The following is a 26047-nucleotide window of genomic DNA, read 5'->3' as shown; positions in this document are numbered from 1 at the left end:
TTGGTCCTGAAACATGAGGGGAATATTTTTTAGAACAGAGATAGTACTCGTGATTACTTTCTGGTCCACGGATAATCTTTCTCCCTTCTATTTCTCAAGCCCTCTGAGAAAAGGGAAATTAGGAAAGCAAGACCCAATGCAGGTCTTTCTTGTTTCTCCCTACAGATCTGGGGCAGGGCTTATGCGTTGACCTCAGTGAGCCTATGACACCAAATGACGATCAGTCTTGGTTTACAGCTCTGATTTGGGAAGTGGCTGACAGCACTTATCATCTTATTTGATTCTCCTGCTTCAGACTGTTGGGCATGATAACAGTACAGAAAGGGATAACAGATTCTTTGGCATTAAGAAACCAAAAGCTCCCTTCTCTGCTGCCTGCCAGAACAAGCCATAGTGGCAGGTTCTAAGCTGTTTTCGATAGCATAGTAACACTGAATGCTTAGAGCTATGCTGGGCATTGTCAATCAGTCTCCAAGCAGCTGGTGGAAATAAAACCATTTTGGGGTTGAGCACAGGGACAGGGATTAACATTCCCTGCTAATATATTATCAAACTACGTTAATAGAACAAACTGAATGCTTCAATCTGTAGGGTCAGACTCCTGAGGGGCACATTTAGCACATAAGAAAAAACCCTAAGGACAATGGGCCTCCTCTAATTGAAGCCCCAGAAAGCAGGAGGTTGGAGGACCCACCACATTATTAAAGGAGTTCTGAGGGAGTTAGCCTACATGGGTCGTTAAGTGCCAGTTTTATTTCGTTGGGTTTTTTTTTGCCATATTGTGAGGTTTTGTTTACATAAACTTATTATCTTGCAAAACCACACTAGAGAGGGAGAATGGCACTTAACTTACCCCTGGTAGGCCAACTCCAGGCTCCAGCAGTAGTAGCTCCCATTTCCCTCACTGCAGCATATTACATTCTGGGGAGTCAATCAGAGCTGAAAATGGGCAATTTAAGGGAACCTGGAAAGAAAAAAAAAACAAAAGAAAATAGACATTTCATTAATATACTAGATGTGTTTCATCTTCTCTGCTGTAGTTCTGGGAGGTTTATAGTTTCATAATTTCCTAGTGGCGAAAATCCAAACAAAGGGAGGGAAAATGGAAGAGGGCAATCTACCATTCTCAGAAGCAATCTAATCAAGAATTTGATACTGAGATAGATTAATAATTGCAAGGGAGCAGCAAGTGCCCCCATGTGAATGTGGTGCCCACTCAGTGAAGAAGGTACCAAGGAGCCCTACCCATCAAACAAAGACATGGTAAGAGAAAGCTTTAAGGCTCTCAGAATCTGGGCTTCTTCTCTGAGGCCGTGAAAGGCAAACCAGGAAGTTCTTAAATCTGGGCAGCTACAGTGTTGCTATGGGAACCAAACTTCTCTATTATGCCCAGGAGACAAGCATTATCACTGTGGAAATTATAGCAGGGGAAAAGTACCCAGAGACTCCTAGGCAGCTCTGGAGAGGGGATGTAGAGGCACAGCCAGGGGTCCCCAGCTAGTGGGGCCTGGCAGTCATTTCCAACCCCATGCTCTCCTCAGGAAAGCTTGAACACTACAAGACAGACTGATCCCCTGCTCTCAGCATCTGTGACTGACCCAGCCCAGAGGGCCCTCAGGACAGGTGCTCCATCTCCCCCTTCCACAGATAAGGACAGTGAGCCCCAGAGAAATGATGTTACTTGCTCCAGGTCCCCTAGGTAAAGCTGGATGCCAGGCTAGGGCTCCTGACTTCACATCCAGGGCTGCCTCCTGATATTGCTGGTACTCCAAAGAATGTTCCAGTCAAGTTAAAAGAAAATCAAGAGATGGTATAAATACCTACTGAATTTTAGATTCCAAATTGTGTACAATTTGAATAGTAAGGATAAAAAACTTGACCTAGATTTCAATAGTCCTTTCTTTCTCAAGTTAAAAAAAAACTTAATTTTTTACATCAGCTTCATTTCCAACTATATCCCACCTCTATCCAGCAAGGAAGACCTTTTTCAAGTTTTTCCAGTGTTTGTCAGACTATTCTTTAACAAAGGATCCCAAAGCATTTATATATGCAAATTCTATATACTAAAGAGATTTCCTATTTAAAACAAAGGACCTTCTGGCTTTCAGTTCTTAAATATTAAACTAACAATCAATGGCATTCATCACAAGTATCAAATTGAACCAATAATTATTGTGGCCCTTCACATCCTCAAATCAGAGGATCTCGAAGTTGGAAAGGACTTGAGTAGCCATCTAATCCAACCAATAGCTGGAACAAGAATCCATTTCCCAACGGACCTTACAAGTGATCATTTAGTTTTTGTTTGAAGACCTCAAGTGAGGGAGAATCCACCATCTCTCAAGGCAGTCCACTCTACTTGTGAATAGCTCAATGAGGCCATTTTTCCTTTCATCAAGCCTAGACTTGCCTCTGTAACTTTCACTGATTATTCCTATTTCTTCCTTCTCTTCTGGGGCAAGAAGAATGAATCTAAGTCTTTTTCCACACAACAGCCCTTCAAATACTTGAAGGCAGCCATCACCAGTTACCTCTATTAGTTTTCACTTTTATAACTGACTGCTGTCAATTCCTTCAACTGTTCCGTGAATGGGATGATTTCAAAACTCATTACATCTTAGACACTCTAGCTTATCAATGCCCTTCCTAAAATGAAACTGAATACAATACCATAGACATGATCTTGACTAGGGCAGAGTAACTAGGACTGCTATCTCCCTAGTCTTAGCCTATACTTCTTCTCATTGCAGCCTAAGACAGAATTAGCTTTTGGGCTGCCATACCATCACTCTCTGGATCCAGCCTTTCAAGTAATTATGAATCCCCTTCAGTCCTTTCTAAACCTGAATTTCCCTAACTTGGTCACAAGAACAATAAAAAAATCTGTCAAACACTTTGATATGGTCTGAGTGAGCTATTTCTATTGGATTCTTATGATTATTTGTCAAGTTGTCCTGCCAAAAAAGAAAATGAGGATCATCTGGTATGATCTGTTCTTGATGAAGCCACAGCTGTTTTTTGTTTCTAAATGTTGACTATGTCCCTTTAAATAACACATTCTAGAAAATTTCTGGGAATCCAGGTAAAGCTTACTTAATTAAGTGAAGCCAAGTTATCTATCTGGGAAGGGCCATCACAATTATTCCATGTCTTGGCCACATAATTCTGACAAACTGTTCTCACTAAAAACTGACAGTTTAAACTCATGCAATTTTTTAAAAAATCCCTTACACTGGAATCAGCATGGTATCCAAACACAAAAGTTAGGGAGCTGGGGTCTAGTCGTATTTCCACCAGTGAACATGTTGTGTGACTGTTCCCTCTCCCTTCTGGATCCAAATTTAATGCTCCATAAGCATGGGTTTAGATGAGATGATCCCTTGGATTCCTCCCAGGATAACAGCCTCTGGAAGCATTCACAACATCACACAAAGAACAGCAATAACCTATCATCTTTACATCACTTTAGGGTTTGTGAAGAAGTTCTCCATAACAACCTGGCAGCAAGGTAGTGCAAAGATCACTGTCCCCTTTTATAAATGGGAACTAGATACTTGCTCAGGATCATGTAACCAGCAGACACTGGAACCAGGCCTCAAACTAGGCCTCCTAACACCTACTGTCTTTCTACTTACTGTTTAAAAAGAATATGACAAACTATGCTTTATTTGTTTATTTATTTAGGAAAGAGGAAACTGGTTCTTTTATTTAATTGATAAATAACAGCTAGCTGTCCCTTTGAACCTGTATTCTTGGTATTTCCTACAGTGGCAACCAGACCTATGTTTTCATAGGTGAGGTGGTTCCAGTTAAGAAGTTAAGTTCCTATCCCAATGTAGGTTGGTACCTTAGAGATTTTCTTAGGGTCATACATCAAATAAAACAGTTTTCTTCTTTGTTCTATAACCTTTGAAGGCACAAAACTGCTGAAACAGGGTTAACCCAGATGTACAAAAAACTTCAATGTCCAATCACAAAGAAATAGACATCTGGACCTGTCTTTGCTGAAACTTCAATTGATTAAAATACAGAAGTATGTTGTCAAGCATGAAATAATTCAATAAAAATGTTTCTTCATTATAATATTTTCATTGTATCTGCCATCTGTACTAACCTCAAGATATTTATACTTTCCCCCTTTATTACCTTCTCTAGAATTGACTATAGAATGAGATCAGGTTACTATACATAGAAGACTGACAATATTCATGAAGTGGTTATTTTTCAAGTGCTCCAGAAAGATAATAGAAGGGCTTGGAATTTAAAAGAACATCTAAGAAGTAAATGCCAAACCAAAAGATCTTTTAAAAATCCTTTATGCTTTCTTATATCCTCATCTTGCCAGGAAAATTATCTTTTTAGAAATAGCTAGGAACTTAAAAAAGAAATATTCCTCAGGCTTTACTGTGGCAGGGAAAAGAACTTCCTGATTTTTCTTTAAAGTTTTTCCAACTCTTTTCTAAACCTTGAAACTAGGCAAAAAAAAAAGCCCTAAGTGATTGATCTCCTATAGACATGTGAAATGCTATTACTTAAAATCTGGATGGATTAGGAGAGAGACTTAAAGAAGAAGGACTTTTGCACATAATAATGTAAAATAAAGCACTTTCTCCCATAAAATCAATTTTGCTGCGTGGACAGTAAGAGAGACCAATTACCACAAGAGGGCTCGATGGAGCTTAAGATACTGTCTCTGACAGGAGCACCAAAACTTGGTTAGTAGACAAATACAATTGAAACAAACTTCCCAGATTCAGGGATGCCCCTAACATATGTACTGTGACTGTCTTCCAAGATATACCTAATCTATTGCTGAACTTATTTCCAGTCTGCTCCAGCACTAACATAGTAAACATGGCATTTAATTCCAAGCCAAAGTAAAGGTCCTAAGACCTAATCTTCTTATAGCCTCACATGGAGCCCATGTATCACATCTAGGCTGCTGAGCAGTCCCTGATCCAAACGGCACCCCAAATGACCCAGTACAGTCTATTGTTACTCCAGCTGGCAAACTAAAGCCTTTAAGGTTAAAAGATTAAAATATAATTTCAAGAGGCATTAAATAATGGCAATGATTGTTAACCATAGTACAGATCTAAAGAAACTTCTTGGAAAAGGGCTTATGGATTCTATCTAGGTCTTTAAATCACATTTAGACAGGAGGCCAGAAAAAAACCAAACAAGGTCTCTCTTCTAAGAAATCCAATAACAAACAAACAAACAAACAAAAAGCTTGCTTACAAAGATTTCAAAATTGCTTAGCAAACTTGATCATTTTTTCATAGGTGTGGGTTTGATGCAAATTTACAGAATAATTTTTAATATCTTTTTCATTATGCACCAAAAATGATCCACAAGGTGTTATGAGGACATTAACACTAGTCATCGGGGCTTTAAGTTATTCAGGTTCTATCTACCTCTGGAGCTAGGACACCATTCTGTGATCCTATGGTTTTGAGCATACGGAAACTTTTGTGCCTAAAGAAAGCATTTGTTAAATAGGATCAAGATAAGGAGAGAATTGTCTCACACAATCTATACCAGGATTCAGGGTTAGAAGGTATGTTGGGTAGATGGCTTGGAGGAAAGAAGAAAAAATCTGGAAAGAACCGGATTTAAGAAGGTAGATACTGTAAGAAGGGCATGAGATTTCCCCATTTTCATTCAGAAAAGTGGGGAAGGGGCTAGGCACGGTGGTGTATGCTAGTAATCCCAGAAACCAAGGACACTGAGCTGGGCAAATCTCTGGTACAGTAGATAAGAGTGCTGGGCCTGGAGTTAAGGTGAGCCAAGTTCAAATCCAGCTTCAGATACTTACTAGCTGTTTGTGACCACATGCAAGTCACTTAACCTCTGTCTTCCTCAATTTCCTCACCTGTAAAATGGGGATAATAACAGCATCTATCTCCCAGGATTGTTGTGAGGACCAAATAGCAAATATTTGTTAAAATGCTTAGCACAGTGCCTGGCACATAGCAGGAGCTTTATAAATGGTTATTCCCTTCCTCCAACTCCCCAACAAAGTCCTGAGTGGCAGTGGCCTTAGCTGAGTGTGTATCCAAATTAAGTCTCACATAAATATGATGAGCCTCTGGGAGCTGGGGATGCCATCAGCTTGCCAAAGGAGGGGCAAACTGATCCAGATCCTGTGCCAAGAAGTACCCTCAGCCTGAATGAGAGGAGACCTAGTCTTTAAAAAGAGTAGGGCAGTGAGATTGAGTGTGACATATGAAGGAGTGAGGAGAGATGATGCCTTCAACAGAGTGCCCGTGGTGAAATGATGAAACTTAGATCTCTGCCACTCATGTTCTCCTTGCTTTGGGAAGAGGGATATCTCAGTCAACTTGGCTTTACTCTTCCTAAATAATGTTATAAAATTATATTTATAGGTCAGTTTTAGGAACAATCATTAAATTGCCAGCAAGTTAGCTGATCTCAAAGTATCCTCACTCCTTCCCTTCCCCAGCAATATGACGAGTGCTTTAATACCCTCCCAAAGCCAACGTGGCTTCCTAGCTACATAGCTTAGGCCCTCATTACCCTTCATCTGAATTATCAGAAGAATTTCTTTTTAAAACATTTTAAAAGTTTTAAAATTATTTTCTTAAATCCTTCTTTTTTTTTGGTGAGGCAATTGGGGTTAAGTGACTTGCCTAGTCACACAGCTAGTAAGTATTATGTGTCTGAGGCCAGATTTGAACTTAGGTCTTCCTGACTCCAAGGCCAGTGCTCTATCCATTGTGCAACCTAGTTGCCCCATTAAGTTAAAAATTTTAAACACTTCCCAAGTTGAGAAAGCAAGGGAGAAAAAAAGCTCCTGTTAAAATGAAACAAATTCCCACATTAATAGGCCATGTTCAAAAACAGAAAGGAGGGGGGTGGAGCTCAAATTCCACTTTGAATCCATCACTGCTCTATCAGGACGTGAGCAACGTGATTTATCATAAGACTTGTGAAATTGTGGGTAGGTTATACTGATCAGAGTTAATTTCCTAAGTTTTTCAAAGTTGTTTGTCATTACAATATTGCTTTCACTGAATAAACTGTTCTCCTGGTTTTGTCCACTTCATTTTTCCTTTGGTTCATATACATCTTTCCAAATTTCCACCCCCTTCATCATTCTCTTCAGCACAATAATATTTCATCACATTTATATAACAATTTGTTTGATCATTCCATAATTGATGAGCGCTCTCTCAAATTCCAATTCTTCGCCACTGTAAAAAGAGCTGCTATAAATATTTTTATACATCCTTAGAGTTTGTTTTGCTTAGGACTAATCCAGGGATACAGAACCTGCAGCCTTGAGGTTACATATAGCCTTCCAGGTCCTTGGGTGCAGCCTTTTGACTGAGCCCAAGTTTTACAGAACAAATCCTTTTATTAAGGGGATTTGTTCTGTGAAGTTTGGGTTCAGTCAAAAGGCCACACCTGAGGACCAGGAAGGCCACATGTATGGCCTCGAGGCCACAGGTTCCCCATCCCTGGACTAATCCTTCTGTAAATCTGCCATTACCCCTCTCTTCTTTTTTGTTAATCTGGGCATTATCTACCTTTATGTATATCTATACACTTCATTTAGATTGTCAGTTTTATTGGCATATAACTGAGTGGAAAGTTTTCATAATTTATTTCTTCTTCATTAGCTATGAATTCACCCCTTTCATTTTTGATAATGGTAATTTACTATTTTTTTCTAAAAACCATGTTAATGGTATTTTTAAAAATCAGTTCCTAGTTTTATTTATTAATTCAATGATTTTTTTTGCTTACAATTGTTACTCTATTTTTTATTTTTAAGATTTTGCACGCCCAATTTATTGATCTGTTCTCTCTCTTTTACTTATAAAATGGTTTATAGAGATATGAATTTACCCCTAAGGACTGCTTTGATAGAATTCAAATAATTTTGGCATGAGGTCACATTGTTTTCATTATCATTAATGAAATTGATTGTTTCTGTGCTTTGTTATTTTATCTACTCATTCTTTAGGATTAAGTTAGCCTCTTAATTTTTAATAAATTTTTTTAATTTTTATTGTATTGTGGTACATAAAAGATGAGTTCAACATTTCTGCTTTTCTGCATTTGCTTGTGAGGTTTCTATGCCCTAGAACATGGTCAAGTTTTATGAATATGCCATACACAGATTAGAAATATATATACTCCTTTCTATTCCCATTCAGTAATCTCCATATTTCCAAAATTCTATTTAGGTCTTTCACTTTTGGGGGCTTTATTTTTTGGTCATACTTATCTAGGTCTGAGAGATGCAAACTATAAAGCTACTATAATGTTGCTGTCAATTTCTCCTTCGTAATGTTTCAATTTTCATATAAATATTGAGATGCCTTGACATTTGGAGCATATATGTTTAGTATTGATATTAATTGTCTACGACCTTTCAGCAAAATGTAATTTCCCTGTTTATTATTACTATTTTTTAAATTAAGTCTGTTTTTACTGTTGCTTTGTCTGGGATCATGATTATTGTCCTGGCCTTTTTTTTTTAACTTCAGCTGAAGCATAATAGGTTTTGTTTCAGTCCCTTATTTTAACTGTGCACAACTTCGTTCCAAGTGTGTGTCCTGTAAACAATGTATTGTTGGACTGTGCTATCTAATTCACTCTGCTATCCTCTTTTGTTTTATGAATTCATTCCATTCATAGTTATGATTGCTAATTGTGTATTTCCCTCCATCCAAATCTCTTATATTTTTCCTTTTTGTTTTTATAAAGAAGACCATAGTGAGAAAGGAGTGAGCTCAGCACCAGTGCTCTGGTTTTGTATAATGTTCTGCTCTCCTGCCCCTTCTTCTCATTCTCTTGTCCAGAGCCCAACAATAAGTTTTTATCCCTTTCTTTTCTTTTTTTTTTTAAATTAATTTATTTTTAGTTTTCAACATTCACTTCCACAAGATTGTGAGTTCCAGATTTTCTTCCCATCTCTCTCTCCTCCCCCCACCCCAAAACAGTGTGCATTCTGATTACTTCTTCCTTCTATCACTTCCCCCCCTTTATCTTATCCCCTTCCACTTCTATTTTCCTGCAGGGCAAGATAGATTTCTATACCCTATTGCCTGTGTATCTTATTTCCCAGTTGCATGTAAAAACAATTTTTAACATTAATTTTTAAAACTTTGAGTTCCAAATTCTCTCCTTCTCCCTCCCCTCCCCACCAACCCTCATTGAGAAGGCAAGCAATTCAATACAGGTTGCACATCTGTAGTCATGCAAAACACTTCCATAATAGTAATGTTCTGAAAGACTAACTATATTTCCCTCCATCCCATACCTCCCCTCATTTATTCTATTCTCTCCTTTGACCCTGTTTCTCCTCGCCTTCCCCCTTTCCTGTAGGGTAAGATAGATTTCCATACCCAACTGAGTATGTATGTTATATTCCCTCCTTAAGCCAAATCCAATGAGAATAAAGTTCACTCATTCCCTTTGACCTCCCCACCTCTTCCCCTCCACTGTAAAAGCTTTTTCTTGCGTCTTTTATTCGAGATAATTGACCCCATTCTATCTCTCTCTTTCTTTGTCTCCCAGTACATTTCTCTGTCACCCGTTAATTATATTTTTTCGACATCATCCCTTCATATTCAACTCATCCTGTGCCTTCTGTCTATATATATATTCCCTCCAACTACCCTAATAATGAGAAAGGTCTCATGAGTTATAAATATCTTTCCATGTAAGAATACAAATAGTTCAACTTTAATAAGTCCCTTATGGTTTCTCTTTCCTGTTTAACTTTTCATGCTTTTTTTGAGTCTTGTATTTGAAAGTCAATTTTTCTATTTAGCTCTGGCTTCTCAAGAGTGCATTAAATTGCTCTATGTCATTGAATGCCAATTTCCCCCCCCCCCCACTGATTACACTCAGTTTTACTCTGTAGGTGATTCTTGGTTTTAATCCTAGCTCCTTTGACCTCCAGAATATCATATTCCAAGCTCTCCAGTCCCTTAATGTAGAAGCTGCTAAATCTTGTGCTGTCCGGATTGTGTTTCCACAATACTTGAATTGTTTCTTTCTGGCTGCTTGCAATATTTTCTCCTTGACCTGGGAACTCTGGAATTTGGCTACAATATTCCTAGGAGTTTTCCTTTTGGGATCTCTTTCAGGAGGTGATCAGTGAATTCTTTCAACTTCTATTTTACCCTCTGGTTCTAGAATATCAGGGCAGGTTTCCTTGATAATTTCTTGAAAGATGATGTCTAGGCTCTTTTTTTGTTTTTGTTTTGTTTTTTTCTCTTTTTAAAAAAAATTTTGTTAACTTATTTTGATTTATCAATAATCACTTCCATATGCTTTTGAGTTGAAAATTTTTCTCCCCCTTCCTCCCCCACCACCCTCCCCAAGATGGCACACATTCTGATATAGGCTATACATTTACATTCCTATTAAACATATTTTCACATTAGTGAAGTTGTAAGTAAAAATTAAAACCAATAGGAGGAAACATCAGGAAGATGAAACAAAACTCAACAGAAGGTAAAAATAAGTGATAGCGATTCGACTTCCATAGTTCTTTCTTTGGACGTGGACAGTATTTTCCATAACAAGGCCTCTGGAGATGTCTTAGATTCTTGTATTGCTGAAAAGGGTTAAGTTTATCAATATTAGTCATCACACAATGTGGCTGTTATTGTGTACGATGTTCTCTTGGTTCTGCTCATTTCACTCAGCATCAGACCATACAAGTCTTTCCAGGTTTTTCTGAAGTCAGCCTGTTCATCATTTCTTATAACACAATAGTATTCCATTACATTCATATAACACAACTTGCTCAGCCATTCCCCAATTGATGGGTATCCTCTCAATTTCCAATTCTTTGCCACCACAAAAAGAGCTGCTATGAATATTTTTGTACCTGTGGGTCTTTTTCCCATTTGTATGATCTCTTTGGGATAAAGCCCTAGAAGTGTTATTGATGGGTCAAAGGGTATGCACATTTTTATAGCCCTTTGGGCATAGTTCCAAATTGCTCTCCAAAATGGTTGAATCATTTCACAACTCTACCAACAATGCATTAGTGTTCCAATTTTCCCACATCTTCTCCAATATTTAGCATTTTCCTGTTTTGTCACATTGGCCAGTCTAATAGGTGTGATGTGGTACCTCAGAGTCGTTTTGATTTGCATTTCTCTAATCAATAATGATTTAGAGCATTTTTTCATATGACTATAGATGGCTTTAATTTCTTCATCTGAGAAATGTCTGTTCATATCCTTTGACCATTTCTCAATTGGGGAATGGCTTGTATTCTTATAAATTTGACTTAATTCTCTATATATGTTAGAAGAAATGAGGCCCTTATCAGAGAGACTGGTGGTAAAAATTCTTTCCCAATTTTCTACCTTCCTTCTAATCTTAGCTGCATTGGCTTTTGTTTGTGCAAAAACTTTTCAACTTAATGTAATCAAAATTATCCATTTTGCTTTTTGTAATGTTCTCTGTCTCCTGTTTGGTCATGAATTCTTCTGTTCTCCATAGATCTGATAGGTAAACTATTCTTTGCTTTCCCAGTTTGCTTATAGTATCAGCCTTTATATCTAAATCACGAACCCATTTTGACTTTATTTTGGTATGTGGTGTGAGATTTTGGTCTATGCCTAGTTTCTGCCATACTCTTTTCCAGTTATCCCAGCAGTCTTTTTCAAAGAGCGGGTTCTTATCCCAGAAGCTGGGGTCTTTGGGCTTATCAAATAATAGATTACTATAGTCATTGACTACTGTGTCTTGCATATTAAACCTATTCCACTGATCCACCACTCTATTTCTTAGCCAGTACCAAGCAGTTTTGATGACTGCTGCTTTATAATACAATTTAAGATCTGGAATTGCTAGGCTACCTTCCCCTGCATTTCTTTTCATTAGATCCCTGGATATTCTGGACCTTTTGTTCTTCCAAATGAATCTTGTTATTATTTTTTCTAACTCTACAAAATAATTTTTTGGTAGTTTGATTGGTATGGCACTGAATAAGCAAATTAGCTTAGGTAGAATTGTCATTTTTATTATATTAGCTCTGCTTACCCATGAGCAACTGATGTTTTTCCAATTATTTAGATATGACTTTATTTGTGTGAAAAGTGTTTTGTAATTGTGTTCATAGAGTTCCTGGGTTTGTTTCGGGAAGTAGACTCCCAAATATTTTATAATGTCTTCAGTAAGTTTAAATGGAATTTCTCTTTCTATCTCTTGCTGTTGAGCTTTGTTGGTAATATATAGAAATGGCGATGGTTTATGTGGGTTTATTTTATTAGGCTCTTTTTTTGACCATGGCTTTCAGATAGTCCAATAATTTTTAAATTCTCTCTCCTGGATCTATTTTCCAGGGCAGTTGTTTGTCCAATGAGATATTTTCTTTTTTTTTCATTCTTTTGGTTTTCTTTTATAATTTCTTGATTTCTCATAGAGTTATTAGCTTCCATTTGCTTCATTCTAATTTTTAAGGAATTATTTTTTTTTAGTGATCTTTCAGACCTCCTTTTCCATTTGGCCAACTCTGCTTTTTAAGGCATTCTTTTCCTCACTGGCTTTTTGGACCTCTTTTGTCATTTGGTCTAGTCTAGTTTTTAAGGTGCTATTTTCTTCAATATTTTTGGGGGGTCTCCTTTAGCAAGCTGTTGACTTGTTTTTCATGATTGTATCACTCTCATTTCTCTTCCCAAGTTTTCTTCTACTTCCCTTACTTGCTTTTTCAAAATCCTTTTTGAGCTCTTCCATGGCCTGAGACCAATTAATATTTTTCTTGGAGGCTTTGGATGTAGGAGATTTGACTTTGTTGTCTTCTTCTGGTTGTTTGTTTTGATCTTTTTTGTCACCAAAGTAAGATTCTATAGTCTGAGGTTTTTTCCCCCTCATTGTTTGCTCATTTCCCCAGTCAATTACTTGAGTTTTAAACTCTTTGTTAAGGTAGGGGTCTGCTTCCAGTGTGGAGGGCATACTGTCCTAAGCTTTAGGGGTTTTGTGCAGCTGTTTTCAGAGACACTTCTAGCGAACTATAAATTTTCAGTTCTTCCAAGGTGATATGATCTAAGAAGAAATATTTACTTCTCTCCTGGCCTGTGCTCTGGTCTGTGAGAAATCTCAAGCACTCTTTTCTGCCCTAGAACCCTTTCCACTGCCACCATAAGTTCTGCCACACCAACACAATCCTCACCCCAGGAGTGCCACCAAAGACTGAGACCCATATTTAAGCAGGGGCAAAGTGAAAGAATCCTGCCTCAGTGCCAGCAAAGAGATCCTTCCAATCCACCTCTGATCAGCCACTCAATTCCCCTGCAGTCTGTGTGCTGAGACCTTCAGAAGCAGCAGCAGTTGCTGTTGCCACCCTGGGGCTGTGCCGGGTCTGGGGCTGGACCATGCTCCTCTCTCACCCATGTCTGATAGACATTTTCTACTAACTTTCTAAGCTGTCTTTGGCATTTTGGAGGTTGAGAAGTCTGGAAACTGCCACAGCTACCAGTGATTCAGTTTCCTGAGACCTGCTCCCGGTTTGCTGGGACTCAGTTGGTGCTGATACATTTTGTGCTAGACTGTGCTCATCTCTCAGCCTGGTGGAACAGACCTTTCCTGTTGACTTTCCAAGTTGTCTTGGGCTAAAAATTTGTTTCACTCTATCTTTTTGTGGGTTCTGCTGTTCTTGAATTTGTTTAGAGTCATTTTTTACAGGTATTTGGAGGGGTTTGAGGGAGAGCTCAAGCAGGTCCCTGCTTTTACTCCACCATCTTGGCTCCGCCTCCCCTTTCTTTTCTTTTAAATCCTACTCCAACTACATTCTCCTTAGAGTTTATCAATAATCCTTCCTTTAACTACCCTCTGTTGTATCTTTTCTTTCCCTCCTATTTCCTTGCTAAGGGAAATGTATTTCCGTATGTGTGTATTATTCTATCCTCTGACCAATACAGAGAATGAGATTTAAGTGTCTCTTATTTCTCTCCGTCTAATATTGTATAGACTTCTACTTGCACATTCTAATCATATGAGAAAATTTTCCCTTTCCTCTCCCCCAGTATATTCCTCTTTCCCTCCCTTTCTTATTCTTCTTTTAAGATCATCCAAATATAATTGAACCTCTCCCAGTCCCTCCGTCTAATCTGACTTTTTCTATGAACCCTGATGATGACAGAATTCTGAGGGAATACATGTATCATCCCCCCACATCAGAACGTAAATATTTTATACTTGTCTAATCCTTATGATGGCTTGTTCATGTTTTCTTGTTTTTGTCTTTTTAATGTTTCCATTGACTCCTGTCTTTTAATTTCAAAGTTTTTGCTCAACCCTGGTCTTTTTAGTAGGAATGCTTATGAGTCCACTCCTCCCCCAGCGCCCTGTCCCACCCCTGATTATACTTAAGTTTTGATGGATAAATTATTTTTGGATGTAACCTAGATCTTTTGCCTTCTGGAACATCATATTCTAAGCCCTTTGCTTATAGTGATGGCTGCTAAATGATGTGTGATCCTGATTATGGCTCCTCAGTATAGAATTCTTTTTTTCCAGTTACTTGGAGAATTTTTTCTTTAACCTGGAAACTCTGGTTTCTGGTTATAACTTTCATGGAGGTTTTCTTTTTGGTGTTTCTTTCAGGAGGTAGCAGGTGAATCCTTTCTACTTTGCCCTCTGCTTCTAAGACATCTAGGCAATTTTCTTTTATGCTTAAAATAAGATGTCTAAGCTAATTTTTTAGTAATAGTTTTCAGGTAGTTACATAGAAAAATCAGGTAGATTTTTCAATTTTTCTCTACTCTGTTTTCCAGGTCAGTTGTTTTTACTACGCGATTCCTTACATCTTCCCATGCAGGAAAAAAAACAGTTTAGCCTTATTAAGTTCCTTATGATTTCCCTCTCCTGTTTACCTTTTAATGACTCTCTTGAGTCTTGTATTTGAATGTCAGATTTTCTAATCAGCTCTGGTCTTTTCAACAGGAATGCCTGAAAGTCTTCTATTTCATCAAATATCCATTTCCCCCTCTAATGCAGTATACTCAGTTTTGCAGGGTAAGTTATTCTTGGTTGTAATCCTAGCAGGTAGCTCCTTTGCCTTTTGGAATATCATATTCTAATTCTACTCTCTTAATGTGGAAGGCACTAAATCTTATGTGAGCCTGACTGTGACTCCATGGTATTTGAATGGTTTCTTTCTGGCTGCTTGAAGTATTTTCTTTTTCACCTGGGAGCTCTGGAATTTGGCTATAATATCATTGGAACTTTTCATTTGGGGATCTCTTTTTGAGAGGTGATCAGTGGATTCTTTTAATTTCTATTTTACCTTCTGGATCTAAGATATCAGGGACGGTTTCCTTGATCATTTCTTGAAATATGATGTTTAGGCTCTTTCTTTGATCATGGCTTTCAGGTAGTCCAACAATTCTTAAATTATCTCTTCTTGATCTCTTTTCTAAATTGGTTGTTTTTGCAATGAAATATTTCACATTTCCTTCTATTTTTTTTTCATTTTTTTGACTTTGTTTTATTGTTCGTTGATAGCTTATGGAGTTATTACAGTCCACTTGCCCAATCCTAATTTTTAAGGAATTACATTCTTCAGTGAGATTTTTGTACCTCTTCCATTTAGCCAATTCTATTTTTTTTAAGGAGTTCCTTGCTTCAATGAATTTTGGTACCTCCTTTTTAATTTGGCCTATTCTGCTTTTTAAGGAGTTCTTTTCTTCAATGAATTTTTGTTCTTTTAACATTAGGCCAATTCTGTTTTTTAAGGTGTTATTTTCTTCAGTATTTTTTTTGTGTGCCTCTTTTACCAAGCTGTTAATTCTCTTTTCATAATTTTCTTGCATCACTCTCATTTCTTTCCCCTAATTTTTCCTCCACCACTGTTATTGCTTTCTTTAACTCTTCCAGGAATTCTTGTTGGATTTGGGTCCAATTAGTTTTCTTTGAGGTTTTGTTTGTAGCTGTTTTCAAATTGCCGTCATCTTCTGAGTTTATGTCTTGGTCTTCCCTGCCGCTATAGTAGCTTTTGATGGTCAAATTATTTTTTTGTTGTTTGCTCATTTTCCCCCAGCCTATTTCTTGACTTTGAACTTTCTGCTAAAGTTGGGCTCTGTTCATATGGGGGTAGGGGAGACACTGTCCCAAGCTTCAGGCTTTTTGGTACTGCTGTTTTCAGAGCTAATTCTGGAGGTCTGCAAGTTTTTGGTGCTTCCAACATGGTGTGATCCTGGGAGAGGTGTGGTCACTGCCCTCCTGGTCTACATTCTGGTCTTTATCCAGGAAGGGCTCCTGCTCCTCTGTGGCCACAAGCACTAGCACTCCTCTTTGTCTTATAACTGTGACCAGGGTCCCCTCTCCCTTGTGACTGACCCCGAGAGTTCCTTTCTGTCCGGGAACTGTAACCCAGAACTGTGTATGGGCAATACAGTTGCCAGGTGTACCCAGTGCCAGCAAAAGGTCCCCTGTAATCTCTTTCTGTCCAGTTGTCTTACCCACCTAAAATCTCTGGGCTAAGAGCTCCTGAAGCTGCTGCTGCTACAGCTGCTCCACATATGGGTTCCAGATAGGCCTCCATCCCAAAGTCACAAACTTCTCCTGCTGACCTCCTAAATTTTTCTATGCTAAAAAAAAAAGTCCCACCCTGATCTTTTGTTGGCTCTGCCAACTCCTAAATTTGATTTGAGGTGCTATATTAAAGTTGTTTGGAGGAGAATGTTAAGAGAGTTGGACTGGGTTGCCTCTAATCTGCTATTTTGGCTCTGCCCCCTATTCTGCACTCCCTCTCAACAAGAATCAATCCTTTTTTATTACAAAATTTATCTCAAGCTACCATTTACACAGCTGCTAGTGGTCCCCTCACAGATATTTTATATCTGTTTTATATATACTTATGTGTGTGCATGTTGCTTCCCCAGATAGAATGTAAGCTCCCTGAGGGTAAGAACTACTTAATTTTGATTTTGGTTCTCATTACCTAGCACAGTGCCTGGCAGATAGCAGGCATTAATAACTGCTTATTGATTGTCTGACTGATGAACCTTATATCAGATCTTAAACAAGTAGAGATCTGGTTCTGACAATGTGTAAATGGTAGCTGAAAAAGCTCAGTCTACTCAATTCCCACTCTACTCCTCAATTCAACTCCACTGCAGCTACACAGAGTTGGCCAAGCCTGTGAGTTTGCTGTCGCCCACATGTTTTACTTCCATGCTTAAGAATTCTGAAAATCTTTTGTTTAATTATTATCTCTTATAATTCCATCTCTCCACATGCCTTATTAATTCTTAACTACTTCTTCATTTTTGCCATTACCTCCAAACTGCCTCAGTACTTTCCTGGGCCATAATCCTAGTCCTACCTATACTTTCCTCCCTCCCCAATCTAGAGGCTTTAGTGACTTAGTTCAATGTTATATTATCTTCTCAAATCCCTTCTTCCCTTGTACTATAGCCAGTTATCACTGGAGTACTTGCTCCAATGGCCTACTCATGTACTGCTAAACAGAGTTGTAAGGTATCATAAAACTGTATTGACTGGGACCACTACAAATTTATGTTATCTAATCTCAACTGGGTCCTCAAGTCAGCAAGGCATCCTGTTACTCCCTAATGTATTCTCTCTCCCATTCACAAGGTGACTGTGCAAAACTATCTCTTCTCTTCTCCTCCCCCAGCCATAGCAGTTCCCCCCCCCAATCCCCACCTTTTCAATTGAGGAAACAAACAAACAAACAAAAACAAACAAACAAACAAAAACCTATCTGAAGTGATTCACTCCAAGATCCCTCTTTTCCCCATCCCATATCCCTGGACACATCAGTTTCCACCATTTCTTTTACTCTAGTCTCTGGTGAAGAGCAGTTCCATCTTTTTGCTCTCCTCCCTCTCATTCACCCCACATATACAATAAATTACTAAATCTTTTTGTTTCTTTGTCCACACTATCTCTTTGCTTTGTCCCCCTTCTCTCCTCTGATACTGCTACCATCTTAATTCAGGCTCTTATCACCTATAACAAACTACTGCAATAGCCTCCTGATTAGGTTTCCTGCCTCAGGCATCTTTCAACCCCAATTCACCCTCCGCAGAGCCAAGAGTGACTTCTACAGGGCAGGTCTGATCCTGCCCTGCTTCCTACTGAACAGGTTCCAGAGGCTCCATGTTGCCTTTGCTCAAATATAAACTTCTCTGTGGGCATTTAGAACTCTTCATGACCTGGTCCCTTCTTATTCTCCCAGTATTCTCACACTCTCCTCCATGTACCTTATGATCCAGCCACATGGAATTACTTGCTGTTTTTCACATACGTTGTCTCCCATTTCTGTACCTTTACAGTGGCCATTCCCTTTGCCTGGAAGGCTCTCCCTTCTGCCTTTTAGAATTCCCTAGATCCCTTCAAGACTCAGCTCAAATGCCACCTTTTCAGGATGCTTTTCCTAACCCTGACAATGCCTTCCCCTCTAAGATTACTTGCATCTACTCAATAACTATTTTGTACATACCTATTTGTGTACATATTGTCTCCTCCAAATGTAAGCTTCCTGAGGGCAGGGACTGTTCTTACTTTTTCTTTGTATTCTCACTATTTAACACAACGCCTGGTACATAAAGAACAATAATTGCTTTTTGACTGACTGAACAAGCCAGCATTTGGGCATTGCAAGTCAGTCTTATGATAACCTTTATTAGCACTGATGACCAAGTACCATAATCACATTTCATTAGGAAACAATAAATAATGTATTGTATTTGTCATAATGATAATTCACACTTCTATGCGGATTTAAGATTTTAAAAGTGCTTTCTTCACAATGGTCCTGAGAGGTGGTGATAGTGGTTGTGGTTGTTGTGGTTGTATCATTTAAGTTGTGTCCGACTCTTCATGGCCCCATTTGGGATTTTCTTGGAAAAGGTACTGAAATAGTTGGCCATTTTCTTCTCCAGCTCATTTTGCAGACAAGAAAACTGAGGCAAACATAGTTAAGTGACATGCCTAGGGTCCCACAGCTAGTCAGTGGGTTAAGCTGGATTTGAACTCAAGTCTACCTTACTCCTGGAGCTTTGCCACTTCATTGATCAAATAGTCTATAGTGATAAAGACCAAGGTCTTGGTGGTGGGGAACCTTAGGCTCAAGGCCACACATGGTGCTCTAGGTCCTCAAGTGCAGTCCTCTGACTGATTCCAAACTTCACAGAACAAATCCCCTTAATAGAAGTATTTGTTCTGTAAAACTTGGACTCTGTCAAAAGGCCACATCCAAGGACCCAGAAGGCCACATGTGGCCTTAAGGCTGCAGGTTCCTCACCCCTGGGCTAGACCTTTGATTTCATGGGTGTATGGAATTCCTGGGTGAGAAAACAGTATCTGTCAATGCAGCTTAGCACCTTTTCTTATGATCTTTGCCTGAATCACAGTGAGAATACATGACTTTCCTAGGGTCACAGGACCAGTTTATTTGTGAGGTGGGACTTACATCCAGGGCTTCCTGGTTTTGAGGCTGGTTCTCTATCTACTATGCCATACTACCTTTCATATAGAGCTACAAAAAAAAACAACCTCCCTCTCCCAGGATGACCCAATAAATCTTTTTTTAATGTGGTTACACTATTAATACATTATATCCAAACACAACCATAAAGCTATGAAACTGCACCGTAGTATCTTTTGGCTTACTACCTGTTCATAAAATTGTTCTTGTGGAACTGACTTTGTAACATTGTTTCACCTCCAATCAGGTTTCCTTAGAACCAGCTAACAATGTTAGGCAGAGGAGAAAGGAAGAGACCTTTGCTTGGCACAATCTCTTGTTATAGATGCTTTCACATACCAAGAACTCAACAAACATTATGCTATCCAATAATAGCTTTCTCCTAGCTTCCTGCCTATTCTGTTTATTATCATATTTCTTTTTGAGGTACTATGATTAAAGGCATGATAGTGCCTTTGAAATAATACTGAATGATAATATTGAAATATATTATTTTCATGATACATTGTTTCAAACTCCTTAGGCCTTAGGTCTCCTCATCTATGAAATGAGAGGGTTGGATCACATGATCTCCCATGTTCCTTTTCCAATTCTAATTCCTCTCATCCTCCTGCAATATGTTGAATATAAAAGGATCCTGAGTATGCAGTTTGAAAATGCCACAATGCTGACCACAGAGGCCTCCACTTCAAAGACCTAAAATAGCCAGTCATGAGAGGTTCCTATGTAAACATGGTCCTATGCACATTCATACATTTTATACTGTAGAGGAAAGATAACAGATAAATCTAATAAGCAGATATATAAAATCATCCAAGCTGTAGACAAATTAGGCAAGAAAACCTCTGTGGGCAGGGCTTGCTCTGAGGGCAGCCTCCTGTTTCTTTTGCATTTTGACCATTACAGAATATTTGACAGTTGCTGGCTACATGCATGAGAAAAGGCTCCTCCCAAGAACTATCTCTGCTCTCCTTAGCTTGGGTTGACACTACTCACTCACCTTCTTGGGTAAAATTTGGCTGCTGTTAAAAGAGAGTAGTGATTTATAAGCATACTGAGGCAAGAGTGAACAGCATGTAGGTCTCTGTTCTGGGTAGGCCAGAAAGTATTGCAGAAAGTTATTTTATTCTAAAAGTTTTGTTGAAATTTTCTTTAAAATCTCAGTTATTTTGGTATATATATTCTCACCTCAAGAGTGAACCTTTCTTAACAATAAAGAAAAAAAAAAGCAAAACCAACCAATATAATTAATTATTCACTAGATAAAACATTTCACACTCATAGTCCTCTACCCTCTCTAACAAAAGCAGGGAGATGAGTTTACTCATCTCTTCTCTGGAGCCAAGATTGGTCAGCATCATCACACCTCCTTGAATTTATTTTTCTTTTTATTCTTTTAGAAACAGTGATTTTAACACAAAATGCTCAGTCTTACATAAACTCAACTTCCATGCGAATGCTGATAAGTTAGAAGAAACAACTCTATTGACCAGAGCCGAGCTAGGGAAGCCCCATTTCTAAGCAGAAGCAAATCAGCTTTTCATCATTGAACTGCTAGGATAGAAGGCAAATGCCTAATGTTCAAATTCTCTTATGAAATATAAACACCTGAGTATTATCTTCTAATTAAGAAAACAGGTAGGTGAAATAGTTTTAAGTTACCTTCTCATGAATTTCTTGTGTGGACTGTGCATCACAAAATGCCACTGTGGCTACATCTTTCAGAATGGGCATTTCTACTGTGCAATCTCGGCCATCCAGTAATGCTACCAATGGACGTGGGTGCATGGGCCCATTCATGATTGGAGGTCGAATGCCTAGAAAGTAAGAGGAAAAACACTCAACTTATATTCAGGAAAATTATTTTTAAAAAAACAAACCACAAACCTGACTAATGTTTACCACTTAATGTTTGTGTTGGCAAATTAAAAATATATATATATATATTAAAAATATTGACAGCCCCAAGTTTGCCTCTCCCTGGAAACAAATTCATTTGGAGTGAGGGAGTGAGAAGGAAGAAAGACAAGTGAAAAACTGATCAAGAAGACTGCCTGCTGGCTAAAGCATTGTGTTTCCTATTGCCAAATGGAACATGGCATCACTGTAAACAAAAGCAGCCCCTGATCCCCAAACTACACAGGGACCAAGCTGACACAGAGAAGCTTCTCCTACACAGACAGGCCCAGGCAAATAAAGCAGGCCCTGGGGAGCTTGGAAGGGATGTAGGCCAACTCAGAAGGAAGGTGCTCACTGCATTACTGCTTAGCAGTTTCTCAGGCAGGGATTTATTCTGCTCCGGACCAAGGAGAAGCAAGGAACAATGTTCCAATGTTGGAAGTCAAGAAAATAAGATGACAATGAAAGCTAAAAAAATTTAAGGTGATGTTAGGCTAAAATAAAATTCTATATATTTACAACCATAGTTGAGACTTCCTCACTCTGTCAAAGCACTGGGTTACTTTTGCTACTATTTGTATGTAGCATAAAAACAAGAATTTTATGAGCTTTAAAAGAATGTCCAAATGCTTCTTTTCTAGCTAGTACTAAAAGACTCTAAGGAATTCTGTGATTACATAGCATGTCATAAGGAGAAAATGAATAGACAAATTTAGTGACCAAAACAAAGTAATTTTTTTAAAAAAAGCTACTTAAGCTTCTACTACAATGCTCGATACTGTTCTAAAGAAATCTCAGGGCCAGATGAGGAGAAAAGAAAATAAATTAAAAGGCAGCACTTCTTTATTCACTTAAAAAATAAACAAAACCAAAATCCTCTTAGTATAATGTACCCACATCTCAATTATCTGACATCATTAGGAAACTGATTATTCTCCACAAGCAAATATTTCAGCTAACTGACACCCCACTTAAAGCACCAATACTTTTTATTTTTAACTACTTCAGATGGAACTCTTTCTTCAAATGTTTGACACATTTCTCTGCTTCTTAAATGGTCTACATTTTTGATAATTTTTGATAATTTGAGGTCTCCATTACAAAGATCAGTGATGGCACCATGTAGCATGGTACAGTCTAGAGGGTCTTTAAGTCTTGCTTCTGATCACACTGTATGACCCTGGGCAAGGCACTTAAACTCTACATCTTCTAAGCAACTCTTTAAGACTTTAATTTGCAGAGAAGAAGATGACCTGCACTGGTAGAAGGAGTTTCCTATACCAACAAAATTACAGGTCCAGTCCTTTTTCCCATGGCATAATAGTGCTCTCAGGGCATCTGCCCTATTTCTTATATGGAATTGGTTTACCTGATCCTAAATGACCCATTTCAATTCTTATACCTGCTTAATAAATGAGATAGATAAATGACATGTTACTGTAATTTTGAACATAATAATTTTCAGTCTTGTAGTTGGACAATGGCTATAAAAATTTATATTAGAAGACAAAATACAAAAATGTTGAGTGAGAATATTGATAGTCATGGTTTTGCTGAAACCAGTTTAGGAAAGGGAATTAAAAGAGACTGGTGACATGAGTAACACCTATTTTTCAAGTCACTAAGTTATTGCCAGAGTAGCAACAAATGCTAATATAAATTATATTACTGCCTGCTATACATCTTGGGGCAAATAAACCTGGCAAATGAACATATTTTGAATATTTATTTTAAAGATCATTCTCTTGCCCTACACATTCCCTTCTCAGATGGTTAACAAATTTAGTCTTGAAAATAGATAAAAGAGCTCAGACCTTTCCACTAGAGCATAATGAAGTGACTTAAGTCTAGCTGACACCAAGCCCTTAGATGGGGAATGGAAATTTCAGCAATCATTCCAGGGCATGAATAAGTCCAAGGCTAGGACAGTATAAATCTCTCTCAAGACCACAGAGACAGAGTATGACCAGTAGTAATTATGACATGGCTTTTTAGAAACAACCAAAAATTAGATTCTTAGGTCTATTTTACTATTAATATTTTCTTCTTCCCAGAAGTAGTGTCTCAAGTACAGTTTTCAAATGTTTTATTACTATTTCATCTAATTATGATCAAGTTTTTAAAACTCCTTGAAGTACTCTGAATATAACATAATGATAAAATTCCTAAAGTAACTAAAAACAAGGACTGAAGTACTACTGTCTCCTTTCTAGCTCAGCAAGATGACTCAGAATATTCCATTTCTAGTCACTGACCATGGTTGGATTCGGAAATGCCTGTCTATCCTGAATTATGATAACCTGGCTTTTGGGTGCCCCAAAGTAGCAATTCAAACCTCCATGGATACAACTTTTAAATATGCAAAAATTTAATATGAATAAAATGGCATGTAGACATAGTCAGCAACAGGAACATTAAGGTAGAAAGTAAACAGAAAAAAATGTTAACTTTGTATAGCTACCATCCTATTATATAACAGAATTCTTTGGAGAAAGTATTTGCTACATAATAGGCATTTCCCCCAGAAGTCATGAAGAACTCATAAAATTGTACACCAAGCTCACTGGATTAATACTTTTAGTAAAATTAAAGAAATGTGTCAATAGCAAAGAAAATGATATAATGAAGACAGGAAAAAAAAAAGAGTCTCAAGCCCCAAGAACTATGATAAAACATTATAACAGGATTATGCCTGTTGTCCTTTTCTACAATGTGCAGTATGATTTTAAATTTCATATGAAAAAATTTAAAGCACCCATTCCCATATGCTAGCTTCTTCTTAATGAATTCTGAAAAGAGATATAGCTTAGCCTATTTATAAACTTCAGGAACCCCTACCAACCTGACATTTCTTAATATGAGCTCGAGTTCCAGGATCATGAATTCGATTTTTCAACGCTTTATAGTCTTCAGAATTCCCAGGGAGAATAGCGTCCTGTCACTGGATCCTTATTTCCATGTCTTTAAATTTTCTTGAACCAAAGCTTTTAAACTTCTTATCCACTGCAACCACTGAAGCCTGGATCGTGTTCAAATTTTTACTAAAAATTAAACACAAAAAATACATTAAAATAACATTAAGGGTCTGACTTAAACTCACAAAATCCAGGAAATTCAAGAAAGATAAAGCTTCTCACTGCATCCTTAACCTTGTCCCAGTCCCTGTTGGTTCTCCACCAGACCTGAGATGCCATCACCATCCAGTCACATTCAGTTGCTACCAATGGCAGGTTAAGCCATACCTGGTCCATTCCAGAGCTTGGCAGGGGTGGTCAGTGCTGACCTACTTGGAACACTGGGCAGCAGTCATCAGATGAACCTTTTGCCTGAGAATTGGATGGGTTTGTGGGCAGTGCATGGACTTCCTTTTCTGTGACCCAGTGTTGGAATGGCCAGGCACTGCCATGAGAGCTCTAGACGGAGTGAGAAGCCTTAACTCTGAATTTACTGGTTCTGGTAGCTTCAAGTCAGGCCCTTAACATTATCTAAATGTATTTGGGAAAACAAGAACCTCTCTCACTAACATTACTATGACTGTTGTTTTGTAATAGTGCTTATGCCAACCTCTCCAATTCAACCAAGTGGAGCCAGCACACTCTTTTTGCCATGATGTTATATCACTAGGTGAAGTGTTCTGACTGCAAGAAGAGTTCTAAAAACATTGGAACAGGTCCTTGAGGAAGGGAAAGTTCAAATCTCCTTACCTATCCAGAGAGGTTTCAGTTTCTTAACAGTCTCAGTGTGCATGGAATCTGGGGAGGGGATTCAATGCCCTCTAGAGCTATGTCCAGTACTAGCTATAGTCTATGATCATAAGCCTTCTGTTACATTTAAGAAAGAACATTGTCTTGTTCCATCAGTGAGAAGTCTTTATTAAGAAAGATAAAGAAAACCACTGCATACATAGGTACTAATTACAGATAAGTAAGCTTCCTAACTATGCCACATGAAATTTAGGAGATTTGAACACTCAATGTTTGGGATGCTTGCTCCTGTTCTGTTAAAGCAACCACTTTGCAAAAACCATTGCCAATTAGAAATATTCAACATGAAGTGATCAATCATCAAAGCTTCAACAGACTTGGTTCCTCTACATACCTCAGGTCCAGCTGAGCCATGCTAAAGGGTATCTTCCCCTATAAATGTGCACTTCAGGTTTTTGCTTGGACAATCTTTACAAACCATGAACTTCAATTCCACCCCCCCCCAAAAAAAATTATGCTGGAACTACTACCTCACCTGACTAATTCATCTGTGTTTACTTAGTACTTCCAAACCAAAAGTATGCTGTAATCCACACTAATTGACTGATTACACTGTAAAAATACTTGGTTATTTCACATGTAGACAAATGGTCTCCTCAGTTTATTACCTACTTTGAGCCTATAATTTGGTTTAACTCAGCAAAGATACACACACACCACACACACACACACACACACATATACATATATACATATATGTGTGTATATATATATACATACATTCATGCATGCATGCATGCATACATACACACATACATATATATGTTAAGGCAATTGGGGTTAAGTGACTTGCCCAGGGTCACACAGCTAGTAAGTGTCAAGTGTTTGGTGTGACGCCAGATTTGAATTCACATCCTCCTGACTTCAGGGCCAGTATTCTATCCACTGCGCCACCTAGCTGCCCCAAGTCAACAAATATTTAATAAAT

The 26047-nt window shown here is 38.1% G+C and overlaps 1 protein-coding gene across 6 annotated transcripts in view; it reads right to left on the bottom strand.

Moving 5' to 3' along the window:
- CTBP1 (C-terminal binding protein 1) overlaps window positions 1-26047 on the bottom strand; it is a 441341-nt gene that overhangs the window by 42642 nt on the left and 372652 nt on the right. For 4 of the 6 annotated variants that reach the window (XM_078148244.1, XM_020992252.2, XM_020992251.2 and 1 more), the window contains one exon: window positions 21119-21273. In XM_078148244.1, the coding sequence (XP_078004370.1) occupies window positions 21119-21273 (155 nt within the window). Of the gene's footprint in view, window positions 1-21118; window positions 21274-24197; window positions 24397-26047 lie in introns of all 6 variants that reach the window. The other 2 variants (XM_020992256.2, XM_020992255.2) reach the window with 1 other exon arrangement.

This window comes from Phascolarctos cinereus, unplaced genomic scaffold, assembly GCF_003287225.1.
Source record: "Phascolarctos cinereus isolate Bilbo 61053 unplaced genomic scaffold, phaCin_HiC Scaffold_9;HRSCAF=440, whole genome shotgun sequence".
Lineage (NCBI taxonomy): Eukaryota > Metazoa > Chordata > Mammalia > Diprotodontia > Phascolarctidae > Phascolarctos > Phascolarctos cinereus.
The sequence above is the reverse complement of the archived record's forward strand: the minus strand, read 5'-3'. Positions and strand labels throughout refer to the sequence as shown.